Source organism: Ovis aries, chromosome 14 (assembly GCF_016772045.2).
Source record: "Ovis aries strain OAR_USU_Benz2616 breed Rambouillet chromosome 14, ARS-UI_Ramb_v3.0, whole genome shotgun sequence".
Classification (NCBI taxonomy): Eukaryota; Metazoa; Chordata; class Mammalia; order Artiodactyla; family Bovidae; genus Ovis; species Ovis aries.
The window spans coordinates 62,082,987-62,110,575 of NC_056067.1; the positions used below are offsets into that span (position 1 = coordinate 62,082,987).

General features: G+C 43.1%; 1 protein-coding gene across 1 annotated transcript in view; it reads right to left on the reverse strand.

Moving 5' to 3' along the window:
• Positions 1-27,589, reverse strand: part of LOC101108819 (cationic amino acid transporter 3-like) — a 46,822-nt gene that overhangs the window by 15,445 nt on the left and 3,788 nt on the right. Inside the window, 8 exon segments of the mRNA XM_027978749.3 lie at positions 1,005-1,107; positions 1,210-1,349; positions 1,518-1,694; positions 1,696-1,738; positions 1,896-2,008; positions 2,213-2,390; positions 3,348-3,506; positions 4,511-4,909. Coding sequence (XP_027834550.3) covers positions 1,005-1,107; positions 1,210-1,349; positions 1,518-1,694; positions 1,696-1,738; positions 1,896-2,008; positions 2,213-2,390; positions 3,348-3,506; positions 4,511-4,880 — 1,283 coding nt within the window. The 5' untranslated portion in view covers positions 4,881-4,909.

The window sequence follows — 27,589 nt, forward strand, 5'->3', positions numbered from 1 at the left end:
ATTTCTCCAAAGAAGACATAGAGATGGCTAACAAACACATGAAAAGATGGTCAACCTCACTCATTATCAGAGAAATGCAAATCAAAACCACAATGAAGTATCAACTCACGCTGGCCAGAATGGCTACTATCCAGAAGTCCACAAGCCATAAATGCTGGAGAGGGTGTGGAGAAAGAGAACCCTCTTACACTGCTGGTGGGAATGCAAACTAGTACAGCTACTATGGAGAACAGTGTGGAGATTCCTTAAAATACTGGAAATAAAACTGCCATATGACCCAGCAATCCCACAGCTGGGCATATACACCGAGGAAACCAGAATTGAGAGATCCGTATATCCCAATGTTCTTCGCAGCACTGTTTACAATAGCCAGGACATGGAAGCAACCTAGATGTCCATCAGCAGACGAATGGATAAGAAAGCTGTGGTACATATACACAATGGAATATTACTCACCCATTAAAAAGAATACATTTGAATCAGTTCTAATGAGGTGGGTGAAGCTGGAGCCTATTATACAGAGTGAAATAAGGCCGAAAGAAAAACACCAATACAGTATACTAATACATATATATGGAATTTAGGAAGAAGGTAACAATAACCCTACATATGAGACAGCAAAACAGACACAGATGTATAGCACAGTCTTTTGCACTCTGTGGGAGAAGGTGAGGGTGGGATGATCTGAGAGAATAGCATTGAAACATGTATATTATCATATGTGAAACAGATCACCAGTCTAGGTTCGATGCATGAGACAAGGTGCTCAGGGCTGGTGCACTGGGATGACCCAGAGGGATGGGATGGGGAGAGTGGTGGGAGGGGAATTCAGGATAGGAAATACGTGTAAACCCATGGCTGATTCATGTTAATGTATGGCAAAGACCACTCCAATATTGTAAACTAATTAGCCTCCAATTAAAAAAAAAAAACCTGAAGAGGACGAACTGTCATTTACTCTTTAGGAATGTAAGAGCCCCAGTCAGGGTGCAGTGGAGTCTCACCTGAGGACAAGGACAAAAAACGCCACCAAGGAGTAAACCAGCAGGTGTCCAATCGACATGAGGTCCACCAGATTACTGAACTCAAAGAGCAACGCCATGATCCCTAGAATGAGGGCACAAACGAGGTGGGGGTTGGCATGGAGAAACCACTGGATGTACCCAGATAAGGAAAGGGATCAGAGGAGGAGTGAATTCTCCTGCTCACCTGCGAGAATTCCAGAGGACACGGTGGCCATGATGGGGATCTTCGTGTGGGGAAGTGTTTGGGCAAGTCCTCGGAAAAGGAGCCCGTCCTCTGCCATTTCCTGGATCACCTGAGGCACGGGGAACAAGGAGCTCTGCAGTCTGGAAGGGACGGTGGGAACACGGGTGGGGATGTTGAGAAGCAGGAGAGACCAGGGCTCTGGCTCCCTAGACTACCTGGTAAGGGGTCTTCCCCTCTAGTCTCTGAATCCCAAGGGCTGAAACACCTGAGCATCTGACAGTTCATGGAGAGAAGGCCTTGACACTGACCTGTATAAAAGAAAACAGAGGATGCCAATAGCCACGACATATCTGGCAGGGCCCCACCCAACATGGACGAAAGCCTGTGGAAAGGGGCTGTCAGGCTGAATCTGGTAGTAGGGCACCATGAGGGTGAGAGTCGCCGAGACACCAAAATACGCCAAAAAGCAGATGAAGACCGTGCTCGACGCTGATGGGGATGGAGCGATGAGGATTTGGGGCTTCTTCCCCTGCAGGGTGGGTGAACATCTCAGGTTAGGACAACACTGATGGCACAGCACAAAATCCACTTTCCTCTAAACTTTCAAAAGCTTTAAAAAATCTTCTATCAGCCCCTATGCCCAGGGGAAGCCCAATCCCCTGATGGGGCACAAAATGACCAGTTACCTTTAGTGACAATGTCATCAAATCCCACAAACGAGTAGAAACATAGAGCTGCTCCATGGAGAATTCCGTCATAGTCAAAGGGCACAAACCCTCCAGAACCCAGAGGGCCCAAGCTACAGTGAGAGAAGAAGCAAGAAAGACCATGAGGGAGGTCCGTTCAGTCATCTCTGCTGGACTTCACCCTTAATACCACAAGCCCTGGGCTCCAGGACCTCGTTATCCAGATCCACCAGCCCAGGTCTCTTTAGGCCCTGCCAGATTCCCAGCTCTGCACCAGCCCCAACAAGCATGACAAGGACCAGGAGCACCCTCCTGACCTATAGATGTCACCAGATTCAGACGTGTTCAATATGTAGTCCTGTTCTGTGAGCTTCCAGTTGTGCAAGTCTCCCTTAATGAAGCCAGAGAGGATGATGAAGCTGAGAACCAAAAAGTTGATGCCTGTGGATATTTTTCCAACCAGGACTGACTCGCGAGCTCCCAGAACCAGTACTCCTGTGGGAAAGATGGAATATGAGACATTCCAAGATAGCCAAATCAAATCCATAGACACAGAAAGCAGACTAGTAGTTGCCAGAGGTTAGGGGGCTGTGAGATTAAGATGGATAGTCTGTCTTTGCTCGGTGGGTACCGGGTTTCCTTTTGCTGCATTGAAAATGTTTGAAGCTAGATGAAGGTGATTGTTATACGTATTGACCGTAAGTACCACTGAATTGCATATTTTAACATGGTTAGTTTCTTACTGTGGCCATTATCATATAATATGGGCTCAGTCACTTGGTCGTGTCCAACCCCTTGAGACACACGGACTGTAGCCTGCCAGGCTCCTATGTCCATGGAATTTTCCAGGCAAGATTACTGGAGTGGGTTGCCATTTCCTACTCCAGTCACATAATATACACATCTATCAAATCATCGTGTTGTTCACCTTCAGCTTACATAACGTTGTATGTCAATTATATATCAATAAGGCTAAGGAAAAATAATAAAATGGCTAATTTTATGCTATGTTAATTTCCTCCTAATTGAAAAATGTCTCAGTACAGAGGAAGAAACTTGTCACTTTAAGTAAATAATCCTCAGCTGGGGGTGATCTGTGTTCCCAAGGGACATTTGGCAATGTCTGGAGACATCCCGATTGTCACATTTTGGGAAATATGAGTCACAGGTGTTTAGTGAATGAATTCCAAAGATGCTACACACCTGACAGTGATTGATTAAGAAAATCCTGCAGTGCACACATCAGCCCCCAACACCAAAGGCTGTTTCAGCCTGGAAGGTCAGTAATGCCGAGGCTCGGAAACAAGGGTCTATATCTTGACTTCCTGTCTTTGGTTAACCAAACCCTAATTTCTAGTTCCCACAGTTCTGCCTCCTCACGCCTTTCCCACCCTAGTTCCCCCGCCACCCCACATCCCAGTCTTCCCATCCTAACTTGGATCCCTGCCTCACCTGTGAGCAACAGCACCAGGGACAGGGCGACAAAGTCTGTATACATGGCCAGATAGTAGGGCATATATGAAGAGAAAGTTCCCTCTAAGGCATTAAAGATGTGGTTCCCAATCAGGCTGTTGAAGGTGATGCTCCAGGCCCTGGTCACACTGCCTGTGACTGCAGCAGAATAAGAAGGAACATTCATTGACAAATATAAATTGGAACCCCCCTCCCCCATACACCAAGACCCCTTCGTGGATCACAGCATTGTCATGGTGAAGGGCGAGCATAGCTCAATAAAACTATGACCCATGCCATGCAAGACCACTCAAGGCGGACAGGTCACAGTGAAGAGTTCTGACAAAACATGGGCCCTGGAGAAGGAAATGGCAACCCACTCCAGTATTCTTGCCAGGAGGACCCCATGGACAGCATGAAAATGCAAAAGGTATAATGACCGAAGAGGAGCCCTCCAGATCAGAAGGTGTCCAACATGGGAAAGATTGAAGATAAAAGGAGAAGGGGGCAGCAGAGGATGAAATGGTTGAACAACATCACTGACTCAGTGAACATGAGTTTGAGCAAATTCCAGGAGAGAGTGGAGGACAGAGGAGCCTGGCATGCTGTAGCCCATGGGGTTGCAAAGAGTTGGACACAATTTAGTGATGGAAAAACAACAACAAATTCACAAAGTCATGTATGTTGGGGAAAAAATACAAAATACCAAATCTCAGAGCGCTTCTTTTCATGGGGTGGGGAAAATAGACCCAGATAATTCTAAAATAGGTTAATGTCAGTGGGCAATCAAAGTTATGCAAGAAACAAGGAAAGTGGGAGCAAGTTGTCTGGGTGATGAGGATTAAAATTTTAGTTCAAATACTAATGGAAACTCTATGAAGGCAACCGCTAAGCAGAGACTTCAGTATGGTGAGGGGATAAGCCTATGGGCCATGCCTCCCTCTCACCCACTCCCTACAGTGCCCTTTCCTCTGGGTTCTTGGTCCATCACTTAAGGAAAGCAGGGGAGAGCTGAGAATGAAGTTGTGGACTTTTCCTGATGTTATTTCCCTCTCCCCTCAAGGAGTGGATGACGCAGTTCTCATGCACAACCAAAGACCTAAACACCCTATCCTGGTCTCCCAGACTTCAGCCCCACACCTACCCCCCACCCATCCCCTCACCAACGACATAGGACAGGATGAGGTTCCAGGCAGTGACGAAAGCCCACAGTTCTCCCACGCTGATGTAGCTGTAGAGATACGCAGAACCGGTCCACGAGACCCGTGTCCCAAACTCGGCATAGCAGAGCCCAGACAACACAGAAGACACAGCGGCCACCAAGAAGGAGATGACGATCGCTGGCCCAGCGATGAACATGGCCACTTCTCCCACCAGGATGTACATGCCAACCCCCACGGTGCTGGCCACACCAAAGGCCACCAGCTTCAGGGTGTTCAGAGGAGCCATGGGACTCTCAGAATCCTTGGCGGGCTCCAGGAGCCGCCTGCGGACCAGCTTCTGACCAAACTGGTGGAGATCCTGACACCGCATCCTGGAAGGAGTTGAGGAGCTGTGATCTGCTGAGGAAACAAGACACGAAGCCATCAGCAAGGTCCACCCGCCCTTGGCCCTGGGAGTCCAATTCCACGGAGCAGTGGAGTGACGAGGGGCAGGTGGTAAAGGATACTTGGGACAAGGTCTCCATCTCTGAGCTTTGGTTTCTTCAAACCCAAAGAAATCTCACATATTTCAAAGTTACTGGAAAGGCTTTTTAAAGAGAAGTGATGTGGAGAGGATTAGGCCTCCCTCAAAAAGTGCCACTTGGAATATGGATTGTTTGGTGTGTGTATATGCTCACTCTGTCTGACTCTTTGAGACCCCTTGGACTGCAGCCTGCCAGGCTCCCCTGTTGTGGGATTCTCGAGGCAAGAATGCTGCAGTGGGTTGCCATGATCTCTTCCAGGTGATCTTCCCAACCCAGGGATCAAACCTGAGTCTCCTGTGTCTCCCGCATTGGCAGGTGGACTCTTTACCACTGAGACCCCTGGGAGATCCCTGGATTGTCTTGAGCTGAAGGCAGTTAAGACCTGCAGACTCAGGAAATGCTTTCTGTCTCTCCCTTAACTGCTCTAATGTAGATGTACAAGCACAAACATACATCCACTTATTGTGCCACAATATATAGACTTTTTTAAAAAACTGAAGGTTTGTGGCAACTGTATGTTGTCAGATGATGGTTAGCAATGTTTCTTTTTATAAATATAGTGTCCTAAAATTACAGAATCTGAAGGAGTAAGGAATCCTGGAGCCTGGCAGGCCATAGTCAAAGGGATTGCAAAGAGTCAGACAAGACTGAGCGACTAAACAACAACAACAGGATTGGCGAAGCTTGGGTTCCCCCTGAGAGTTGGGAGAAGTTAGAAGGGGGTCATTTAGAATGTCAGGAGAGTTAACCTCAGTCCATTTACCTATGTTGTGGCAACTAAGATCTAATTGTAAGATAGCATTATAATCTAGAGACCCAAGTTTTAGGCCACTTTCCAACCCCCAACTTAAATAAAGCCTCGACATTGTTAAAGCAAACTTGAGTTTTCCTTTTCTTGGCCCATCTGGCTTTTGAAGGGAATCCTCCTGGGTTGAGCTTCCCTGGGGGCTCAGACAGTAAAGAATCTGCCTGCAGTGCAGAAGACAAAGATTCGATCCCTGGGTGGGGAAGATGCCCTGGAGAAGGGAATGGAAACCCACTCTAGTATCCTTGCCTGGAGAATCCCATGGACAGAGGAGCCTGGCAGGCTACAGTCCACAGGGTCACCGAGTTGCACATGATTTAGTGACCAAACAATAGCTACAACAAAGTGGGAGCAATTTGATGGCTGTGGTGGTAGGTGCTGTGCCTTGATTCAAGGCGTGATTCTCCCAAAGTTGATGAGGAACCTCTTCTTGGGTGAGGGAAAGGCTGGGTGTTGTTGTTTAGGCAGAATGAGAGAAATGGGGAGAAGGGCAAGAAAAAGATAAGTGGGGCTCCTTTATTGAGCAGACCTAGGTTAACCTCTGTAGGTCTTGGAAAGAGAACAAAGCAGAGAGTGAGAGCAAGTTTTCCTGTGAGAGAGAGAGAGTCAGAAGTCTCCAGCCAGCCGTTTGGAGAAAACCTCAGTTTACCTTGAAATCCTGGGTTTCAGGCCCAAATGATCTCGGAGAGAGAGAGAGCCGTGAGTGCTGGCTTAGTTCTGTGCCCAAGAATTGGGCTCGAGTACGCTGTAAGAAAACCAGGACCCCTAGTCGCCAGTACATCGGGGGCTAGAAGCTAGAGACAAGGTTCTCCTGGCTCTCATAACCAGTTTAAAAAAAAAAAAAAAAAGAAGAAGAAGCATTTCTCCGGGAGGCAAAAACTAAAAATATGGTAAAGGTTTATTAGTAGAGACACAGCACCGTCGTGTGGGAGCACACAGAGGAACAGTTTGTTTAGTTAAGACAGAAGCCAGGCAGAGCTCACACCCAAGAGAAAGGCTGTGGGAGTCCTCCCAAAGGAGGAGGGGCCCCATAAAGAGACTGTTAAATCGTCTATGCAGGGCAGTTCTTCCCATCTTTGTTTACCTTGGCCAATTACCTGGTTTCTTTTTCCACACCTGCCCTGCCTTAGGACCCTCCCTGACAGGTGTGTGCAGCTATTTTTCTAGATGGGTTCCAGCACACAGGCCTGTGAGGGCCTGGACATCACCTACTATGAGATGGCACCCCCGCCTTTTTGCCCCCTCAAGGAGTTTTTCTGCACATGTGTGGTGTCCCAGAGATAGAAAATATGTGACCTCTTGACCTTTTACACACGCAGGGTTTAGCCCCTTTCGGTCCCTGCCATGATTGTTATAGTAACACGTCCACAGCAGGCAAAGTCCAGTTATTTACCCTGTTCCTGGCATTTCCATCTCCAAGTGCAAACAGAAGTCTAGTGTAAATATCTAGCCTAGACCTCTCCTGCCTTGTTCCTCAGGAAACGTAAACAGAAGGCTAGTTGTAGATGTAGTTTTTCTCCTGTTCATCTACCCTTCATGTGTCTTCTTTGCAGGCTCTAGACAGAGAACCTAGGAGGATAGAGGACAAGATTATCTGCCCCAAGAGCAATAAAGTTTAAATGCTTCTACAATATGATGAGGGTTCCCTGGTGGCTCAGATGTAAAGAATCTGCCTACAACACAGGAGTTCCCAGTTCAATCTCTGGGTCAGGAAGATCTCCTGGAGAAAGGAATGGCAACCCACTCCAGTATTCTCACCTGGGTAATCAATCCCATGGACAGAGGAGCCTTGCAGGATATAGTCCATGGGGTCACAAAAGAGCCAGACACAACTGAGTGACTAAACAACAACAAATATATATATATCAGTTCAGTTCACTTCAGTCGCTCAGTCGTGTACGACTCTTTGCAACCCCATGAATCGCAGCACGCCAGGTCTCCCGGTCCATCACCAACTCCCAGAGTTCACTTAGACTCACATCCATCGAGTCCGTGATGCCATCCAGCCATCTCATCCTCTGTCGTCCCCTTCTCCTGCCCCCAATCTCTCCCAGCATCAGAGTCTTTTCCAATGAGTCAACTCTTCCCATGAGGTGGCCAAAGTACTGGAGTTTCAGCTTTAGCATCATTCCTTCCAAAGAAATCCCAGGGCTAATCTCCTTCAGAATGGACTGGTTGGATCTCCTTGCAGTCCAAGGGACTCTCAAGAGTCTTCTCCAATACCACACTTCAAAAGCATCAATTCTGCGGCGCTCAGCCTTCTTCATAGTCCAACTCTCACATCCATACATGACCACAGGAAAAACCATAGCCTTCACTAGACGGACCTTAGTCGGCAAAGTAATGTCTCTGCTTTTGAATATACTATCTAGGTTGGTCATAACGTTTCTTCCAAAGAGTAAGCGTCTTTTAATTTCATGGCTGAAATCTCCATCTTCAGTGATTTTAAAATAAAAATAAAGTCTGACATTGTTTCCACTGTTTCCCATCTATTTCCCATGAAGTGATGGGACCAGATGCCATGATACACATACATATATATTCATACATGCATACAATGGAATGAAACTCAGCCATGAAAAATGTAACAATGATACTTGCAGCAGTGTGGACCTAGAGCTTATCATAGCTAGTGAAGAAAGTCAGAAAGAGAAAGAAAAACACCATATGATGCCACTTATATGTGGAATCTAAAATACAGTCCAAATGAACTTATCTATGAAACAGAAAGAGACTCACAGATATAGAGACCACACGTATGATAGCCAAGGGAGAGAGAGAAGGAAGGACTGGGAGTTTGGGATTAGTACATGCAAACTATTCTATATAGATAAACAACAAGATCCTACTGTATAGCACAGGGAACTATAATCAATATCTTGTGATAAATGTCACTGAAAAGAATATATCAATATATATGTATATCTGAGTCACTTTGCTGTACAGAAAAAATTATCTCAACTGTAAATCAACTATACTTCAATAAAATGAAAAGAATATAGTTCAAATTGAAGAAGCCAACAAGTGAGAGTCTAAATTAAAAAAAATAAGACATCTAAAATAGGCATTAGGGATTTAGTAGTAAGGAGCACTTCCTTCTTTCACAACAGCAGGACATTTGGAATCCAACCCACATATATTATACTGAAAAAAATTCCACATTGGTTTTAAAACATCTGACTTTTTAAACAACTGTAATATAAAAGGAGAAAACATACAGAGTTTAAACTAATGTAAGGACAGAGACTTAAGCTATGAGAAAGGCATGTCTGATATCACCTTGTATAGCATTTTCTTGTTCTTTAGTCACGCAGTCATGTCTGACTCTTTTGTGGCCCCATGGGCTGTAACGTGCCAGGTTCCTCTGTCCATGGGGTTTCCAGGCAAGAATACTGGAGAAGGTTGCCATTTCCTCCTTTAGGGGATCTTCCTGTCCCAGAGGTCAAACCCGGGTCTCCTGCATTGGCAGGCAGATTCTTTACCACTGAGGCACCAGGGAAGCCCAGTAGACAACCCTAACTGACAGGCACTCTCTTCCTGTTATGATTCATGAGAGAGCCACTCAGGTCCACCTCTGCTACTTTCTCCCCACCCTCTCCTCTTTCCAACATAATTTCCCATGTTTTTAATTCATCTCACGGTGACTGCGGTAACTGTCAGAGGTATGCTCACATTCCTGTTCTTTTCCCTTTTTCATTCAACAGTTACCCTGTGTCTCCAAATGAGTGTCCTGATCATTATCCCTTCCCTAACTTCCCAGCCCTCTGACCTCTATCTCTCAAATACTAACACTTTTCATTTTTGTGTACTTCCTAAAGTGTCTGAAATTATTACTCAATTCTATATCCATCGCTGAGTTTGGGTGCTTTGTATTTACATATGTGAATATTTTACATTGATGTTGAGTTCAGTGTGGCCTGTGACTCACAGTTGATAACCAGCCCCTCCCCCGCCCCTCCTCCCCTCCCTCACCCCAGTCTTCAGCATGTTAGTCCTCCCATCTGTACCTCCTCTTCCTGCCTCTTTTCTGTCTCAGATGGAAACACTTCTTCATCACACTCTGTCTCTCTCTTGCCTTCTGCCCCCTCCCCCATGCATCCTGTTTTTGACATGAGCTCATCACTGTGCCTTAGACCAGTGGGTTTCCTGTTTTGGTTGCATTTGGAAATCAATCCAAATCCCTAAGCCAGGCTAGCCCTGACAGAATGGAAACTAAATCACAGGGGAATCGAGAAAATGTCATGTGACCTGGGAAGAGGATGAAACAATTCCCAATCGTGGTATCATCAAAGATTACGAGGGGACCCTCTTGGGAACACACATACACACACACCACGAGTTTTCTCCATTATCTTGTAAAAGGAAGGAGTCTAGAAATAAATGTAGTTTTTTCATGTTTGTTGATATTCTTACTTTTTGACTTCCCTGGTGGCACAGTGGATGAGAATCCACCAGCCAATGCAGGGCATATAGATTCGATTCCTGGTCTGGGAAGATTTCACGTGTATGGAGCAACTAAGCCTGTGCTCCACAACTACTGAGCCTGTGCTCCACAATAAGAGAAGCCACCACGAGAAGCATGCACACCAAAGCAAAGAGCAGCCCCCTCACCACAACCAGAGAGAAAGCCCACGCACAGCAACTAAAACCTAGTGCAGCCAACATTTTAACGTTTTTTTAGAAATCAAATGTTTTGTAAAAATTGCCAGTGAAACTATCTTTTCTGTGTTGAGAGTTTTCTTATCACTGATTTAACCTCCTTACTTGTTTGTTACACGTATTGTTTATTTTATTCTGATTTTGTCTTGATATGTTGGATGCTTCTAAAAATTTGGTCTGTTTCTTCTAGGTTATCCAATTTGTTGGCATATAGTTTTTCATAGCAATTTCTTATAAGACTGTGTATATATAAACTACTATTTATAATATTTCCTCCTTTCTGATTTTATTCGAGTGTTCTCTTTTTAAATTTTTTTTAAAAAATTATTAATTTTAATTGGAGGCTAATTACTTTCCATTATTGTAGTGGTTTTTGCCATGCATTGACATGAGTCAGCCACGGGTGTATTGCTTTACAATGTCGTGTTAGATTCTGCAACAGAAAGAAGTGAATCAGCTTTGTTGCTGGTTAGTCACTCAGTCGTGTCTGACTCTGTGCCACGCCAGGAACTGTAGCCTGCCAGGCTCTTCTGTCCATGGGATTCTCCAGGCAAGAATACTGGAGTGGGTTGTTATTTCCTTCTCCAAAGAATCTTCCCAACCCAGGGATCAAACCGGCATCTCCTGCATTGGCAGGTGGATCCTTTACTGAGCCACAAGGGAAGGAAGCCCAGTGAATAGCTATATGTATACATGTGTCACCTCCCTGCTGGGTCTCCCTCCCACCCCGTCCCCCAACCCAACCCTCTAGGGCATCACAGAGCTGCAAGCTGAGGTGCCTGTGCTTATGCAGGTTCCTATTAGCTATCTGTTTTGCACATGTAGTGTATACATGTCAATCCTAATCTCCCAGTTTGTTCAACCCTCTCCTTCCCCCAAAGGGTCCACATGTCAGTGAGCTATCACCTCACAGAAGTCAGAATGGTCAGCATTGGAAAATCTACAAACAATAAATGCTGGAAGGGATGCAGAGAGAAGGGAACTCTTCTGCACTGTTGGTGGGAAAGTAAACTGACACAGCCACTATGGAGACCAGGATGGACATTCCTTAACAGTCTAGGAATAAAACTACCATACAACCTGGCAATCCACTACTGGGCATAAACCCTGAGAAAACCAAAGTCAAATCAAACCAAATCACAAAGATACATGTACGTGAATGTTCTTTGCAGCGCTGTTTACAACAGGCAGGACATGGAAGCAACCTGGATGTCTACAGCCAGGTGAATGCATAAAGAAGATGTGGTACATACATATAACGAAACGTCACTCAGCCAAAAAAAGGAAAGAATCTCAGTCACTTGTAGTGAGGTAAATGAACCTAGAGTCTGTTATACAGAGTGAAGAAACTCAGAAAGAGAAAAGCAGATATTGTATATCATGCATATGTATGGCATCTAAAAAAATAGGACAGATCAACCTATTTGTAGGGAAGGAATGGAGATGCAGATGTAAGAACAGACTTGTGGACACAGTTGAGGGAGGTGAGGGTAGGACGAACTGAGAGAGGAGCACTGACATTTATACACGATTGTGTGTGAAACAGATAGCTCGTGGAAGCCACTGTAGAACACGGGGAGCTCAGTCTGGAGCTCTGTGGTGACCTAGAGGGATGGGGACATACACATATAGTTATGACTGAGCCTCCTTGTTTTAAGCAGAAACCAGCACAATACTGTAAAGCAATTATTCTCCAACTAAAAAAAACTTTGTAAAAATTTAAAAAATTAAGTATTATTAAATTTGTGGAAAAAAAGAAAAAGGGAAAACAGATGGCCTCCCAAGTGCCTGAAGGGAGGGAGGAATAATCTTCATTCTGAATCAGAAACGAGAGACTTTGTTTTCAATGTTTGGGACATAGAATGTCTCCACATCACACTTGCTCTGCGGGGCTAGGCTGACTCAGTGAACACCAGTTAAGGTCAGGCGGCTTCTGTCCATGTTACTCTAAAGTTCAAGTTGAGTATTATGGTTGAGAATAAGCATTCAAAGAGTCAGGAAGCTATAATTTGCATCTTGGCCCCACGAACACCTCTCTGCCCTTGTGCAAGTCATATACTTCTCTCGACACGTGTTTCCTTCTTGGTCAAATGCTTCTGATGAACCTTTAAGCCCTCTCGTTAGGAACATAAAATGCTGCAGTTGTTGTGGATAAAGTATGGTGGCTCCTCCAAAAAACCAAAACTGAAATTACCATCATGGTTGGGCAATCCCACTTCTCAGTGTACACCAAAAAGAACAGAAACTGAGGTCACAGGAGACATTTGCACACCCAGGTTTGTAGCAGCTTGGTTCACAACAGCTGAAAGATGAAAGCAGCCCAAATGGCCATCCACGAAAAACGGATGAACAGAAAGTGATGTGTGCCTACAGAGGAATATCATTCAGGAATAAAAAGACAGGAAATTCTGACCCATGCTACAACAGGGACAATACCCTTGTGGACAAGAGATTTGAGGACAATATGCTAAATGATAAAAAGCCAGTCTCCGAAAGACAAATACTATGTGGTTCACTTCTATGAAGTACCTGATATAGTCAAATTTACAGAGGCAGAAATAGAATGGTGGTTTACTACGGCCTGGGTGAGAGGAAAAATACCGAGTCATTGGTAAATGAAAATCCGGTTTCAGTTTTATAAGATGAAAAGAGTTCTGCAAATTGGTGTCACAGCTGGGTAAATTTACCCAATATTGCTGAACAGTTCATTCAAAAATAGTGAAGATGGCAAATTTATGTGTATTTTACTACAATTAAAAAAAAATGATGCCAGTGATAAACAGGAGAGCCAGCTTCACAGAGTTGCTGAGTGTACAAAACTCCAAGGTAACTTAACATGAAGCACCAGTGAGTCGTCCTCAGCAGAATGCTCAGCTCCTAGATGAGGCATCAGCAGACATGGAGGGCAGAAAGAGACAGGAGACTGAAGGCAGTGGTACCCAAATCACAAACTCTATGTGAGGGTCATCTGAGTGTTGAGTGAGCACCAGTCTAAAAGTGGTTGAAGAGCCTTTGGACATAGATCCAATCTCTCCCAGCCCCTCCTCTTCTCATACAAACACAACAGCTCCCAGCTCTTTCTACTTTCATCTGGAAAACAGGTCTCTCCACTCTCAGGCTGGAGCCGGGCTGACCCCTGCACTCTGGGATTGCAGAGGTCTCTTTGGGAGGATGTGAACTCACACCCAGTCTCCAATCGAAGAGGGTGACCCGAGAGTTACCGGATCCTTGGAGCAGAGCCTGGAGCACTGGGTCAGTCAGGGGGGCTGAGGTTAAGTCGTGCAGCGCAGGAGCTGACCTTTGTCCAAAAACCAAAGAAGGAAGTCCCTGAGCAGAGAAGACAACTGTTAACCCCTGGGTAGTTGGGGTGGGGAGGAGGCTGAGGGGACCGGAAGCTGCTGCAAAGTTCCTGTCAGCCCTTAACATGTCTGTGGTTACCGTCACAGGATTTTCAAAGATGTTTTTAAACTGGGGTAATGTACAAATGACATCTCCCTCATAGCCCAGTCGGTAAAGAATCTGCCTGCATGCGGGAGACCAGGTCCGATTCCTGAGTTGGGAAGATCCTCTGGAGAAGGGATAGGCTACCTACTCCAGTATTCTCACCTGGAGAATCCCATACACAGAGGAACCTGGCAAGCTAAAGTGCATGGGATCGCAAGAGTCAGACATGACTTAGTGAATAAACCACCACCAAAAGGCAGAGGAACCAGAGATCAAATCGCCAACATCCGCTGGATCATGGAAAAAACAAGAGAGTTCCAGAAAAACATCTATTTCTGCTTTATTGACTATGCCAAAGCCTTTGACTGTGTGGATCACAATCAACTGTGGAAAATTCTGAAAGAGATGGGAATACCAGACCACCTGACCTGCCTCTTGAGAAATCTGTATGCAGGTTAGGAAGCAACAATTAGAACTGGACATGGAACAACAGACTGGTTCCAAATAGGAAAAGGAGTACATCAAGGCTGTTATTGTCACCCTGCTTATTTAACTTCTATGCAGAGTACATCATGAGAAACGCTGGACTGGAAGAAACACAAGCTGAAATCAAGATTGCCGGGAGAAGTATCAATAACCTCAGATATGCAGATGACACCACCCTTATGGCAGAAAGTGAAGAGGAACTAAAAATCCTCTTGATGAAAGTGAAAGAGGAGAGTGAAAAAGTTGGCTTAAAGCTCAACATTCAGAAAACGATCATGGCATCCCGTCCCATCACTTCATGGGAAATAGATGGGGAAAGAGTAGAAACAGTATCAGACTTAATTTTGCGGGGCTCCAAAATCACTGCAGATGGTGACTGCAGCCATGAAATTAAAAGACGCTTACTCCTTGGAAGAAAAGTTATGACCAACCTAGAAAGCATATTCAAAAGCAGAGACATTACTTTGCCGACTAAGGTCTGTCTAGTCAAGGCAATGGTTTTTCCTGTAGTCATGTATGGATGTGAGAGTTGGACTGTGAAGAAGGCTGAGCGCCGCAGAATTGATGCTTTTGAAGTGTGGTGTTGGAGAAGACTCTTGAGAGTCCCTTGGACTGCAAAGAGATCCAACCAGTCCATTCTGAAGGAGATCAGCCCTGGGATTTCTTTGGAAGGAATGATGCTAAAGCTGAAGCTCCAGTACTTTGGCCACCTCGTGCATAGAGTTGACTCATTGGAAAAGACTTTGATGCTGGGAGGAATTGGGGGCAGGAGGAGAAGGGGACGACAGAAGATTAGATGGCTGGAAGGCATCACGGACTCGATAGATATCAGTCTTGTGAACTCCGTGAGATGGTGATGGACAGGGAGGCCTGGCATGCTGAGATTTATGGGGTCGCAGAGTGGGAAACGACTGAGCGACTGAACTGAACTGAACTGAATGTACAAATAACAGGAAATTGAATATTTAAACCCTCTTTAAGTAATCAGTTCAGTCGTGTCATAACCAAAAGCAGAGTCCAGCTGCTGGCTCCTCAAAAGCCATTAAGAATACTGGAGAGTGGAATACAGGTTGGTGGAAGGAAAGTCTGCTTTATTTTGAATGCCAGCAATGGGCAGGAGGGGGGTTATACTACTGCCAAAGGTCAACTCCCCTGCCCACCCCAACAAGTAGACAGTAACAGCTTCAACAGGTTTCCCTGGTAGTTCACCTAGTAAAGATTCCACCCACAGCGAAGGAGATACCACTTCGACTTCTGGGTCAGGTGGACCGCCTGGAGAAGGAATAGGCTAGCCACTCCAGTATCCTTGGGTTTCCCTGGTGGCTCAAACAATGAATAATCTGCCTGAAGTGCAGAAGCCCTGGGTTCAAACCCTAGGTTGGAAGGTTTCCTGGAGGAGGGCATGGCAATGCCCTCCAGTATTCTTGCCTGGAGAATCCCATGGACAGAGGATCCTGGTGGGTTACAGTCCATAAGTTCGAAAAGAGTCAGACATGACTGAACACAGCACAAGAGCTTTTATAGACTCAGAGAGGGTGATACACTCAGAAACAGCACAGTTCACTCTGACAGTCATCTTGAAATTGGTCATCAGTGAGCTGACCAGCATTGTCTGGATTGTTCTAGGTACAGTTAATCTGTGAAGAGGAACGAAAAAGCCTCTTGATGAAAGTGAAAGAGGAGAGTGAAAAAGATGGCTTAAAGCTCAACATTCAGAAAACGAAGATCATGGCATCTGGTCCCATCACTTCATGGGAAAAAAGATGGGAAAACAGTGGAAACAGTGTCACAGTTTATTTTGGGAGGCTCCAAAATCACTGCAGATGGTGACTGCAGCCATGAAATTAAAAGACACTTACTCCTTAGAAGAAAAGTTATGACCAACCTAGATAGCATATGAAAACAGAGACATTACTTTGCCAACAAAGGTCCATCTAGTCAAGGCTATGGTTTTCCAGTGGTCATGTATGGATGTGAGAGTTGGACTGTGAAGAAAGCTGAGCGCCAAAGAATTGATGTTTTTGAACTGCGGTGTTGGAAAAGACTCCTGAGAGTCCCTTGGACTGCAAGGAGATCCAACCAGTCCATTCTGAAGGAGATCAGCCCTGGGTATTCTTTGGAAGGAATGATGCTAAAGCTGAAACTCCAATACTTTGGCCACCTCATGTGAGGAGTTGACTCATTGGAAAAGACTCTGATGCCGGAAGGGATTGGGGGCAGGAAGAAAAGGGATTGTCAGAGGATGAGATGGCTGGATGGCGTCACCGACTCGATGGATGTGAGTTTGAGTGAACTCTGGGAGTTGGAGATGGACACGGAGGCCTGGCAGGCTGCAATTCATGGGGTCACAAAGAGTCGGACACGACTGAGCCACTGAGCTGATCTGAACTGAATCTTCAGTAACAAGGTCAGCTTGTTCCCATTTCCTTGAGGACGGTTCTCAGAACTGGGGCAGCTGTTGTCATGGCTACACTCTGGTCATCAGTTAGTTAACTTCTTCCAGCTGGTGGAAATGTCTGTATCTGCATGCTCTCAGAATATTGTCTGTAGCCCTTGAGAAGGAACTAAAGGTCTTTGACTATGCTTAATCACTATATTATTATTATTATGCATTCTCCTTTTATTGTTTTCCTTTGTTTCTGCATGCTCTTACTTCTTGGATTAAATTTTTTCTTTAGATAAGCTTTTGCCACAGACAGAAGGCAGGCAGAGGACATGGGCTCACGACTTGCCCCATTTCCATGTTAAGTACATTCACATTTTGTGCCACCAAACTCCAGGACTTTTTTCCTCTGGCAAAACAGAAACTCTGTACACATTCAACAACAATTCCCCCTTCCTCCTTCCCCATTTCCTGGCCACACCGTTCTACTTTCTCCCTATGTATCTGACCACTCTGGCCACTTCATTTCAGTGGAACCATCCAATATTTGTCCTCCCTTTTCAGCCTTATTTTACTTTGTATAATGTCCACTAGGTGTATCCATGTTGTAGCATGTATTCTATTCTATTCTCTTTAAATGCTGAATATACTGTGTTATTTGTACCTACCACATCGGCTTAACCATGCTTTGGTCAATAGGCACTTGGGTTGCTTTCATGTCTTAGTTACTGTGAATAATGGTGCTATGAACACGAGTGTACACATGTCTCTTCCCAAGTGTGATTTCAACTCTTCTGGGTTTATCCTCAGAGGCAGAATTGCAGGATCATATGTTTCTAAGATATTTTATATTCTGTGATGGAGAAAATGTTCACATACTGAGATATGGGGAAGTCAGTTTGGCTTATCTGTGATTCAGCCTGAACTTTGTGTAAACAAAGACAGCTGGTCAGACCCTCAAAGCATATCTGCTTTAACCTTGAGGTAAAGAAAACTGTTTTGAAATATTAAAAGCAGAAAGGGAAAAACAACAAATAACACACAAGGGGATTCCCATAAGAATAACAGCTGATCTTTCAATAGAAACTCTTCAGGCCAGAAGGGAATGGCAGGACATACTTAAACTGATGAAAGAGAAAAACCTACAACCCAGATGACTACCCAGCAAGGATCTCATTCAGCTATGAAGGAGAAATCAAAAGCTCTACAGACAAGCAAAAGCTGAGAAATTCAGCACCACCAAACCAGCTCTTCAACAAATGCTAAAGCATCTTCTCTAGACAGGAAACACAGAAACGGTTTATAAACTCAAACCCAAAACAACAAAGTAAATGGCAACAGATTCATACTTATCAATAATTACCTTAAACAGAAATGGGTTGAATGACCCAGCCAAAAGACAAACACTGGCTGAATGGATACAAAAACAAGATCCCTATATATGCTGTATACAAGAGACCCACCTCAAAACAGAGGACACCTACAGACTGAAAATAAAGGGCTGGTAGAAGATATTTCACACAAATGGAAACCAAAAGAAAGCAGGAGTAGTGATACTCATATGAGATAAAATAAACTTTGAAATAAAGGCCATGAAAGAGTCAAAGAAGGACACTACATAATGATCAAAGGGTCAATCCAGGAAGAAGGTATAACAATTAAAAATGTGCATGCACCCAACATAGGAGCACCACAATATATAAGGCAAATGCTAACAAGTATGAAAGGGAAAATTAATAGTAACCCAATAATAGTGGGAGACTTTAGTACCACACTCACACCTATGGATAGATCAATTGAACAGAAAATTAGCAAGGAAATACAAGCTTTAAATGACACAACGGACCAGTTAGACCTAATTGCTGTCTATAGGATATTTTACCCCAACAATGAATTTCACTCCTTTCTCAAGTGCACACAGTAGCTTCTCAAGGATAGATCACATCCTGGGCCATATATCTAGCCTTGGTAAATTCAAAAAATTGAAATCACTCCAAGCATTTTCTTCTGATCACAATGCAGTAGGACTACAGGAAAAAAAAAAAAAAAGAAAGAAAGAAACTGTTAATAAAACAAACATATGGAGGCTAAATAACATGCTTCTGAAGAACTAACAAATCACAGAAGAAATCAAAAAGGAAACCAAAATATGCATAGAAATGAATGATAATGAAAACACAACAACCGAAAACCTATGGGACTCAGTGCTAAGGAGAACGTTCATAACAATACAAGCTTACCTCAAGAAACAAGAGAAAACCCAAATAAATAACCTAGCTCTACACCTCAAGTAACTAGAAAGGGAAGGAGTGAAGAACCCCAGGGTTAGTAGAAGGAAAGAAATCAGAAAAAGTAGGGCAGAAAGAAATGAAAAAGAAACAAAGGAGATCATAGCCAAAATCAACAAAGTTAAAAGCTGGTTCTTTGAGAAGATAAGTAAAACAGACAAACCATTAGCCAGACTCATCAAGAAACAAAGGGAGAAGAATCAAATCAACACAATTAGAAATGAAAATGAAGAAATCACAGCAGACAACACAGAAATACAAAGGATCATAAGAGACTACTATCAGCAACTATATGCCAATAAAATGGACAGCTTGGAAGAAATGCGAAAATTCTTAGAAAAGTATAACCCTCCAAAACTGAACCAGGAAGAAATAGAAAGTCTTAGCAGACCCATCACGAGCACAGAAATTGAAACTGTAATCAGAAATCTTCCAGCACACAAAAGCCCAGGACCAGACAGCTTCACAGCTGAATTCGACCAAAAATTTAAAGAAGAGCTAACCCCTATCCTACTCAAACTCTTCCAGAAAATTACAGGAAGGTAAACTTCCAAAGTCATTCTATGGGGCCACCATCATCCTAATACCAAAACCAGAGAAAGATGCCACAAAAAAAGAAAACTACAGGCCAATATCACTGATGAACATAGATGCAAAAATCCTTAACAAAATTCAGCAAACAGAATCCAACAACATATTGAAAAGATCATACATCATGACCAAGTGGGCTTTATCCCAAGGATGCAAGGATTCTTTAATATCCACAAATCAATCAATGTGATAGACCATGTGAATAAATTAGAAGATAAAAACCATATGATTATCTCAATAGATGTAGAGAAAGCCCTTGATAAATTTCAACATCCATTTCTGATAAAAATCCTCCAGAAAGCAGGAGTAGAAGGAACATACCTCAACATAATAAAAGCCATATATTATAAAGCCACAGCAAACATTATCCTCAATGGGGAAAAAATTGAAAGCATTTCTTCTAAAGTCAGAAACAAGACAAGTGCCCACTCTCACCACTACTATTCAACATAGTTTTGGAAGTTTTAGCCACAACAACCAGAGAAGAAAAAGAAATAAAAGGAATCCAAATTGGAAAAGAAGAAGTAAAACTCTCACTGTTTGCAGATGACATGATCCTCTACATAGAAAACCCTAAAGCTCCACCAGAAAATTACTAGAGCTAATCAATGACTATAGTAAAGTTGCAGGATATAAAATTAACACACAGAAATCCCTTGCATTTCTATATACTAACAATGAGAAAACAGAAAGAGAAATTAAGGAAATAATTCCATCCACCATTGCAACAAAAAGAATAAAATACTTAGGAATAAGTCTACCTATAGAAACAAAAGACATATATATAGCAAACTATAAAGCACTGATGAAAAAAATTAAAGAGGACACAAATAGATGGAGAAATATACCATGTTCATGGATTGGAAGAATCAATATACTGAAAATGAGTATACTACCTAAAGCACTCTATACATTCAATGCAATCCTTATCAAGCCACCAATGGTATTTTTCAGAGACCTAGAACAAATGATTTCATAATTTGTATAGAAATACAAAAAACCTCAAATAGCCAAAGCACTCTTGAGAAAGAAGAATGGAACTGGAGGAACCAACCTGCCTGCCTTCAGACTATACTACAAAGCTACAGTCATCAAGACAGTATGGTACTGGCACAAAGACAGAAATATAGATCAATGGAACAAAACGGAAAGCCCAGAGATAAATCCATGCACCTATGGACAATTTTTCTTTAACAAGGGAGGTAAGAATATACAATGGAGAAAAGACGATCTCTTTAAAAACTGGTGCTGGGAAAACTGGTTGACTACTTGGTAAAGAATGAAACTAGAACACTTTCTAAGACCATACACAAAAATAAACTCAAAATGGATTAAAGATCTAAATGTAAAACCAGAAACTGTAAAACTCCTAGAGGAAAACAGGCAAAACACTCTCTGACATAAATCACAGAAGCATCCTCTATGACTCATCTTCCAGAGTAATGGAAATAAAAGCAAAAATAAACAAATGGGACCTGATTAAACTGAAAAGCTTTTGCACAGTGAAGGAAACCATAAGCAAGGTGAAAAAACAGCCTTCAGAATGGGAGAAAAGAATAGCAAACAAAGCAACTGACAAAGAATGAATCTCAAAAATGTACAAGCAGCTCCTGCAGCTCAATTCCAGAAAAATAAACGACCCAATCAAAAAGTGGGCCAAAAAACTAAACAGACATTTCTCCAAAGACGACATACTGATGGCTAACACAAGAAAAGATGCTCAAGATCACTCATTATCAGAGAAATTCAAATCAAAACCACAATGAGGTACCATCTCATGCTGGTCAGAATGTCTGCTATCCAAAAGTCTACAAACAGTAAATGATGGAGAGGGTGCAGAGAAAAGGGAAGACTCTTACACTGTTTGTGGGAATGCAAACTAGTACAGCCACTATGGAGAACAGTGTGGAGATTCCTTAAAACACTGAAAATAAAACTGCAATATGACCCAGCAATCCCACTGCTGGGCATACACACCGAGGAAAGCAGAATTGAGAAACACGTGCACCCCAGTGTTCATATTGTATATTGTCACTCTGCTTATTTAACTTCTAAGCAGAGGACATCACTTGAAATGCGGGGCTGCAGAAATCACAAGCTGGAATCAAGATTGCCAGGAGAGATAACAACAACTTCAGATATGCAGATGATACCACTCTTGGACTGCAAGGAGATCAAACAAGTCAATCCTAAAGGAAATCAGCCCTGAATAGTCATTAGAAGGACTGATGATGAAACTGAAGTTCCAATACTTTGGCCACCTGATGTGAAGAGCCAGCTTATTAGAAAAGACCCTGATGCTGGGAAGGATTGAAGGCAGGAGGAGAAGGGGATGACAGAGGAGGAGATGGTTGGATGGCATCACCCTCTTGATGTACACAAGTTTGAGCAAGATTCTGGAGATGGTGAAGGACAGGGAAGCTTGGTGTGCTGCAGTCCATAGGGTCACAAAGAATCAGATATGACTGAGCTACTGAACAACTACAACAACCACTCTAAAGGCAGAAAGTGAAGAGGAACTAAAGAGCTTCTTGATGAGGGTGAAAGAAGAGAGTGAAAAGGCTAGCTTGAAACCCAACATTCAAAAAATTAAGATCATGGCATCTGGTCCCATCATTTCATGGCAAAGAGAAGGGGGAAAAAGTGGAAGCAGTGGCAGATTTTATTTTGGGGGACTCAAAAATTAATATGGAAGTTGACTGCAGTTGTGAAATAAAAGACATTTGCTCCTTGGAAGGAAAGCTATGACAAACCTAGACAGTGTATTGAAAAGCAGAGATATCACTTTGCTGACAAAGGTTTGTATAGTCTGAGCTATCATTTTTCCAGTAGTCATATACGAACGTGCGAGTTGGACCATAAAGAAGGCTGAGCCCTGGAGAATTGATACTTTCAAGCTGTGGTGCTGAAGAAGACTCTTGAGAGTCCCTTGCACAGTAGGGAGATCCAACCAGTCCATCCTAAAGGAAATCAGTCCTGAATATACATTGGAAGGACTGATGCTGAAGCTGAAGCTCCAATACTTTGGCCACCTGGTGAGAATAGCTGACTCATTGGAAAAGATCCTGATGCTGGGAAAGACTGAGGGCAGGAGGAGAAGAGGATGACAGAGGATGAGATGGTTAAATAGCATCACCGACTCAATGGACATGAGTTTGAGCAAACTCTGGGAGATGGTGGAGGACAGAGGAACCTGTCATGCTGTAGTCCATGAGGGTCACAGAGAGTTGGACATGACTTAGTGACTGAACAACAACAACCCAGGACTGGGTGCCTAGAATCTGACAGTAGAGGAGAAGAAAGCTTTGATATTTATGTGTTTAAATGTGTGAACAAGGTGAGAACAGCCATGGCATATCCAGCAGGGCCCCACCCGAGATACTGAAAAGCCTGTGGCAAAGGGTTTTAAGGATAAATCTGGTAGTAGGGCACCATGAGGGTGAGTGGTGCCAAAAAGCAAATGAAGATGGAGATCACCATGGTCAGGGGGATGGAACGATGAGGATGTTGAGTTTCCCTGCAGGACAGACATATCAGGAAAATTGCTGTGAAACAAAATCCATCTTCCTTTTTCACCTCCTAAGCAGGCTAAGTTTCTCCCAAAGCAGGCTAACCTTCTTCCAAACCCTGATGGGACACAGACAACCATGTTATCTGTGAGGCAATGGCATCAAAACCAGTAAGTGCGTAGAAACAGAGCTGCTCCATGGAGAATTCCATCAAAGCCTCCTGAACGCAGAGGGCCTATCCTATGGTGAGAAAAGGAATGAAGAAGAATATGGGTGAGGTGTGTTCAGCCATCTCTACTGGAATCCTCCTTTAATACCAGAGGTCCTGGGCTCCAGCACTCCCATTGCCTGGATCCATTAGTCCAGCTCTTTAAGTTTCAACTGTATTTCTACTGCATCCTCCCCAACCAGCAAGCATTACTATGTCCGGAAAACCCTCTTAACCTATAAATGTCACTGGATCCAGATGTGTTCAGTCTGTAGTCCTGTTCTGTGAGCTGCCAGTTGTGCATGTCCCCTTTAATGAAGCCAGAGATGATCATGATGATTGGAAACAAAAAGTTGATGCCTGTGAACACTGGTACCTAGGGGTGTCACACGAGCTCCCAGAATCAGTAGTCCTGTGGGAAAGATGGAATATGAGGCATCCAGAATAACTAAATCAGTAGAGACAGGAAGCAGACTAGTCATTTCCAGGGGCTGGCTGGCAGGGAGGGTGGACAGACAAACAGTGACTGTTTAAAGGGGAACAAGGTTTCCTTTTGTTGTGATGAACATGTTTAGAACTAGATGGAGGTAATGGTTGCATAACACTGTGAGTGTACTGAGTGCCACAGAATTGTATGTTTTAAAATGTTAGTTTCTTACTGGAGCAATCATCTCTCTTATATCTATCAAATCACCACATTGTGCACCTTAAACATACAATGTTGTATGTCAACTATATCTAAGTAAAGCTTGGAAAATTAGTTTATTTTATGCTATATATGAATTTCCTCTCAAGTATAAAAGCATTGATTTCTTTGGGTTTGACAAAGTTGTAAATTTATATTTATTGACTTGAAAATAGTCTAATAATAGGTTAAAACAGTATGATGCATATAGTGCATGTACATATATAAAAATAGCTATAGATACATATAGGGGCTTTCTGAGTGGCTCAGTGGTGAAGAATCACCTCCCAATGCAGGAGACTTGGATTTGGTCCCTGGATCAGGAAGATGCCCTGGAGAAGGGAATGGCAACCCACTCCAGTATTCTTGCCTGGAAAATTCTATGGACAGAGGAGCCTGGCTGGCTACAGTCTGTGGGGTCAAAAAAGATCTGGACATGACTGACTAAACAACAACATAGGTGTGGTGTATTTCTAATTTTGTAAATACATATGTTATATATACATATCTATAAAAGGACAGGAATAATATATCAAAATGCTAGTGATTATAATCAGTAGACGCCAAAATTTTCAGTTACTTTAAATTTTTTTATATCTGTATTTTCTACTTTTTTTCTAAAGCAACTATAAATTACTGGAGTAGTGAAAAAAATTAAGAGAGAAAAATCCACAGATAATGTTACCAGAGGAAACATTGACAGATAAGACCTAACATCAAAAATTAAAACTCTCCCACACTACTTTATATAAAATAAATTAACCAATAAGGACCTACTGTATAGCACAGGGAAATCTACTCAATACTCTTTAAATGGTCTAGAAGGGAAAATAATCTTCAAAAATGCATACAAAAACATATTTGATTTTAACACAGAAGAAGGAACTTGTTGGTTTAAGTGAACGATTCTGAGCTGGGGTGATTTTTCTCCCACAAGCGACATTTAGCAATGTCTGGAGACCTCCTGATTGTCACAGTTTGGGGGGAATGGACACCACTGGCATCTAGTGAGTAACGGCCAGGGATGCTACTCAAGAGTGTACAATGTCTTTAAAAAAATTGGAGTATAATTGCTTTACAATGTTTTGCTAGTTTCCACTATACAAATAAGCGAATCAGTTATAGGTATACAAATATCCCCTCCCTCTTCAACCTCCCTCCCAACCCACCCCCATCCCACCGCTCTAGGTCACCACAGAGCACTGAGCTGAGCTTCCTGCGCTTTGTAGCAGATTCTATTTTGCACACGGTAGTGTATACACATCAATTCTAATCCCCCAGTTCATTCCACCCTTCCCTTCCCACCCTGTGTCCACATGTCCTTTCTCTACTTCTACCGATGGACATTTAGGTTGCCTCCACGCCCTGTCTATTGTAAATAGTGCTGCAATGAAAACTGGGTTATCCAAGTCTTCTTACATTATGGTTCTCTCAAGGTATTTGCCTTGGAGAAGGAAATGGCAACCCACTCCAGTATTCTTGCCTGGAGAATTCCATAGACAGAAGAGCCTGGTGGGCTATACTTCATGGGATTGCAAACAGTCGAATATGACTGAGCGACTATCGCTTACTCAAGGTATTTGCCTACTAGTGGGATTCTGGGTCATATGATAGTTCTATTAATTTAGTTTTTAAGGAACCTCCATACTGTTCTCCATAGTGACAGTATCAATTTACATTCCCACCAACAATGCAAGAGGGTTCCCTTTTCTCCACACCCTCTCCAGCATTTATTGTTTGTATTTTTTTGATGATGGCCATTCTGACTGGTGTGAGGTGATATCTCATTGTAGTTTTGATTTGCATTTTTCTAATAATCAGTGGGGCTTTTATGGTGGCTCAGCAGTAAAGCATCCACCTGCAATGTAGAAGAAGTCAGTTCAATCCCTGGATTGGGAAGATCCCCTAGAGAAGGAAATGGCAGTCCACTCTGGTATTCTTGCCTGGGAAATCCCATGGATAGAGGAGAATGGTGGGCCACAGTCAGAAAAGAGTCAGATAGAACTTAGCAAATAAACAATAACCAGTGATGTTGAGCATCTTTTTATGTACCTCTTGGCCATCTTTATGTCTTCTTTGAAGAGATGTCTATTTAGGCCTTCCACCCACTTTTTGATTTTTTTTTTTTATATTGAGATCCACAAGCTGTTCATATATTTTTGAGATGAATCCCTTGTCAGTTGCTTTGTTTGCAAATATTTCCATTCATTCTGAGGGCTGTCTCTTCATCTTGTTTGTGGTTTCTTTTGCTGTGCAGAAACTTTTAAATTTAACTAGGTTCCATTTGTTTATTTTTGTTTTTATTTAGGAAGCCTCTCCTTGCTCTAGGAGGTGGATTAAAAAAGATATTGCTGTGATTTATATCAAAGAGTATTTTTCCTATGTTTTCTTCTAAGAGTGTTAGTTACAGTGTCCAGTCTAACATTCAGGTCTTTAATCCATTTTGAGTTTATTTTTGTGTATGGTGTTAGGGAGTTTTCTAATTTCATTCTTTTACACGTATCTGTCCAGTTTTCCCAGCACCACTTATTGAAGAGATTGCCTTTTCTCCACTGTATATTCTTGTCTCCTTTGTCATAGATTAGGAGACCATAGGTGCATGGGTTCATCTCCAAAACTGTACAATGACTTAAAAAAAAAAAAAACAAAAAACCCTTCAATTCACAGGACTGCCACACACACCAAAGATTGATCCAGCCCAAATTGTCAATAGTGCCAGTGGTGGGAAACAATGGTCTATGTCTTACCTTTCTAGCAGACCCTTCTTTCCAATCCAAATACCCTGCCATTCTGCCACCTCAAGCCTTTCCCACCCCAGCTCCCTCTATACCCCACTTTCCCTATACCCCATTTGACTCCTGTCTCACCAGTCATCAGCAGCACCAGAACCAGGGTGACAAAGTCTGGGTACGTGGCCAGGAAGTGGGGCACACAAGAGAAAGTTCCCTCGAATGCCTGAGAGATGTAGTTCCCAATCAGGCTGTCAAAGCCACTGCTCCAAGCCTTGGCCACACAGGCAGAGGCTGCAGCAGAAAAGGGAGTATTCATTAAGAAACATAAATTGATCCCCTGCTGTGTTCTTGGGATATATGTTGGGGAAAAGAAAAACAGACAAAATACCTACTCTCAAAGAATTTCTTATCATGGGTGCAGAGGGCATACCCAGAGGATTCACAAAATAGGTCACCTATTTAATATGCTAGGAAGAAATCAATGTTATGCAAGAAAACAATACAAGAAAGTGGGACCAGGAGGGCTGGGAAATGAGGATTGGTATTTTAAATCCAAGTGTACAGGAAAATCTCACAAAGGCAACAGCTGAGCAAAGACTTCACCATGGTGAAGGGATGAGCCTATGGGACATGCCTCCCTCTCACCCACTCCCTGCAGTTCCCTGTTCTGTGGGTTCTTGTTTCATCATTTAAGGAAAGCAGAATAGAGCCGAGTCGACTGATGTTGTGAAGTTTTCCTGATGCTATTATCCTTTTGCTTCCTAA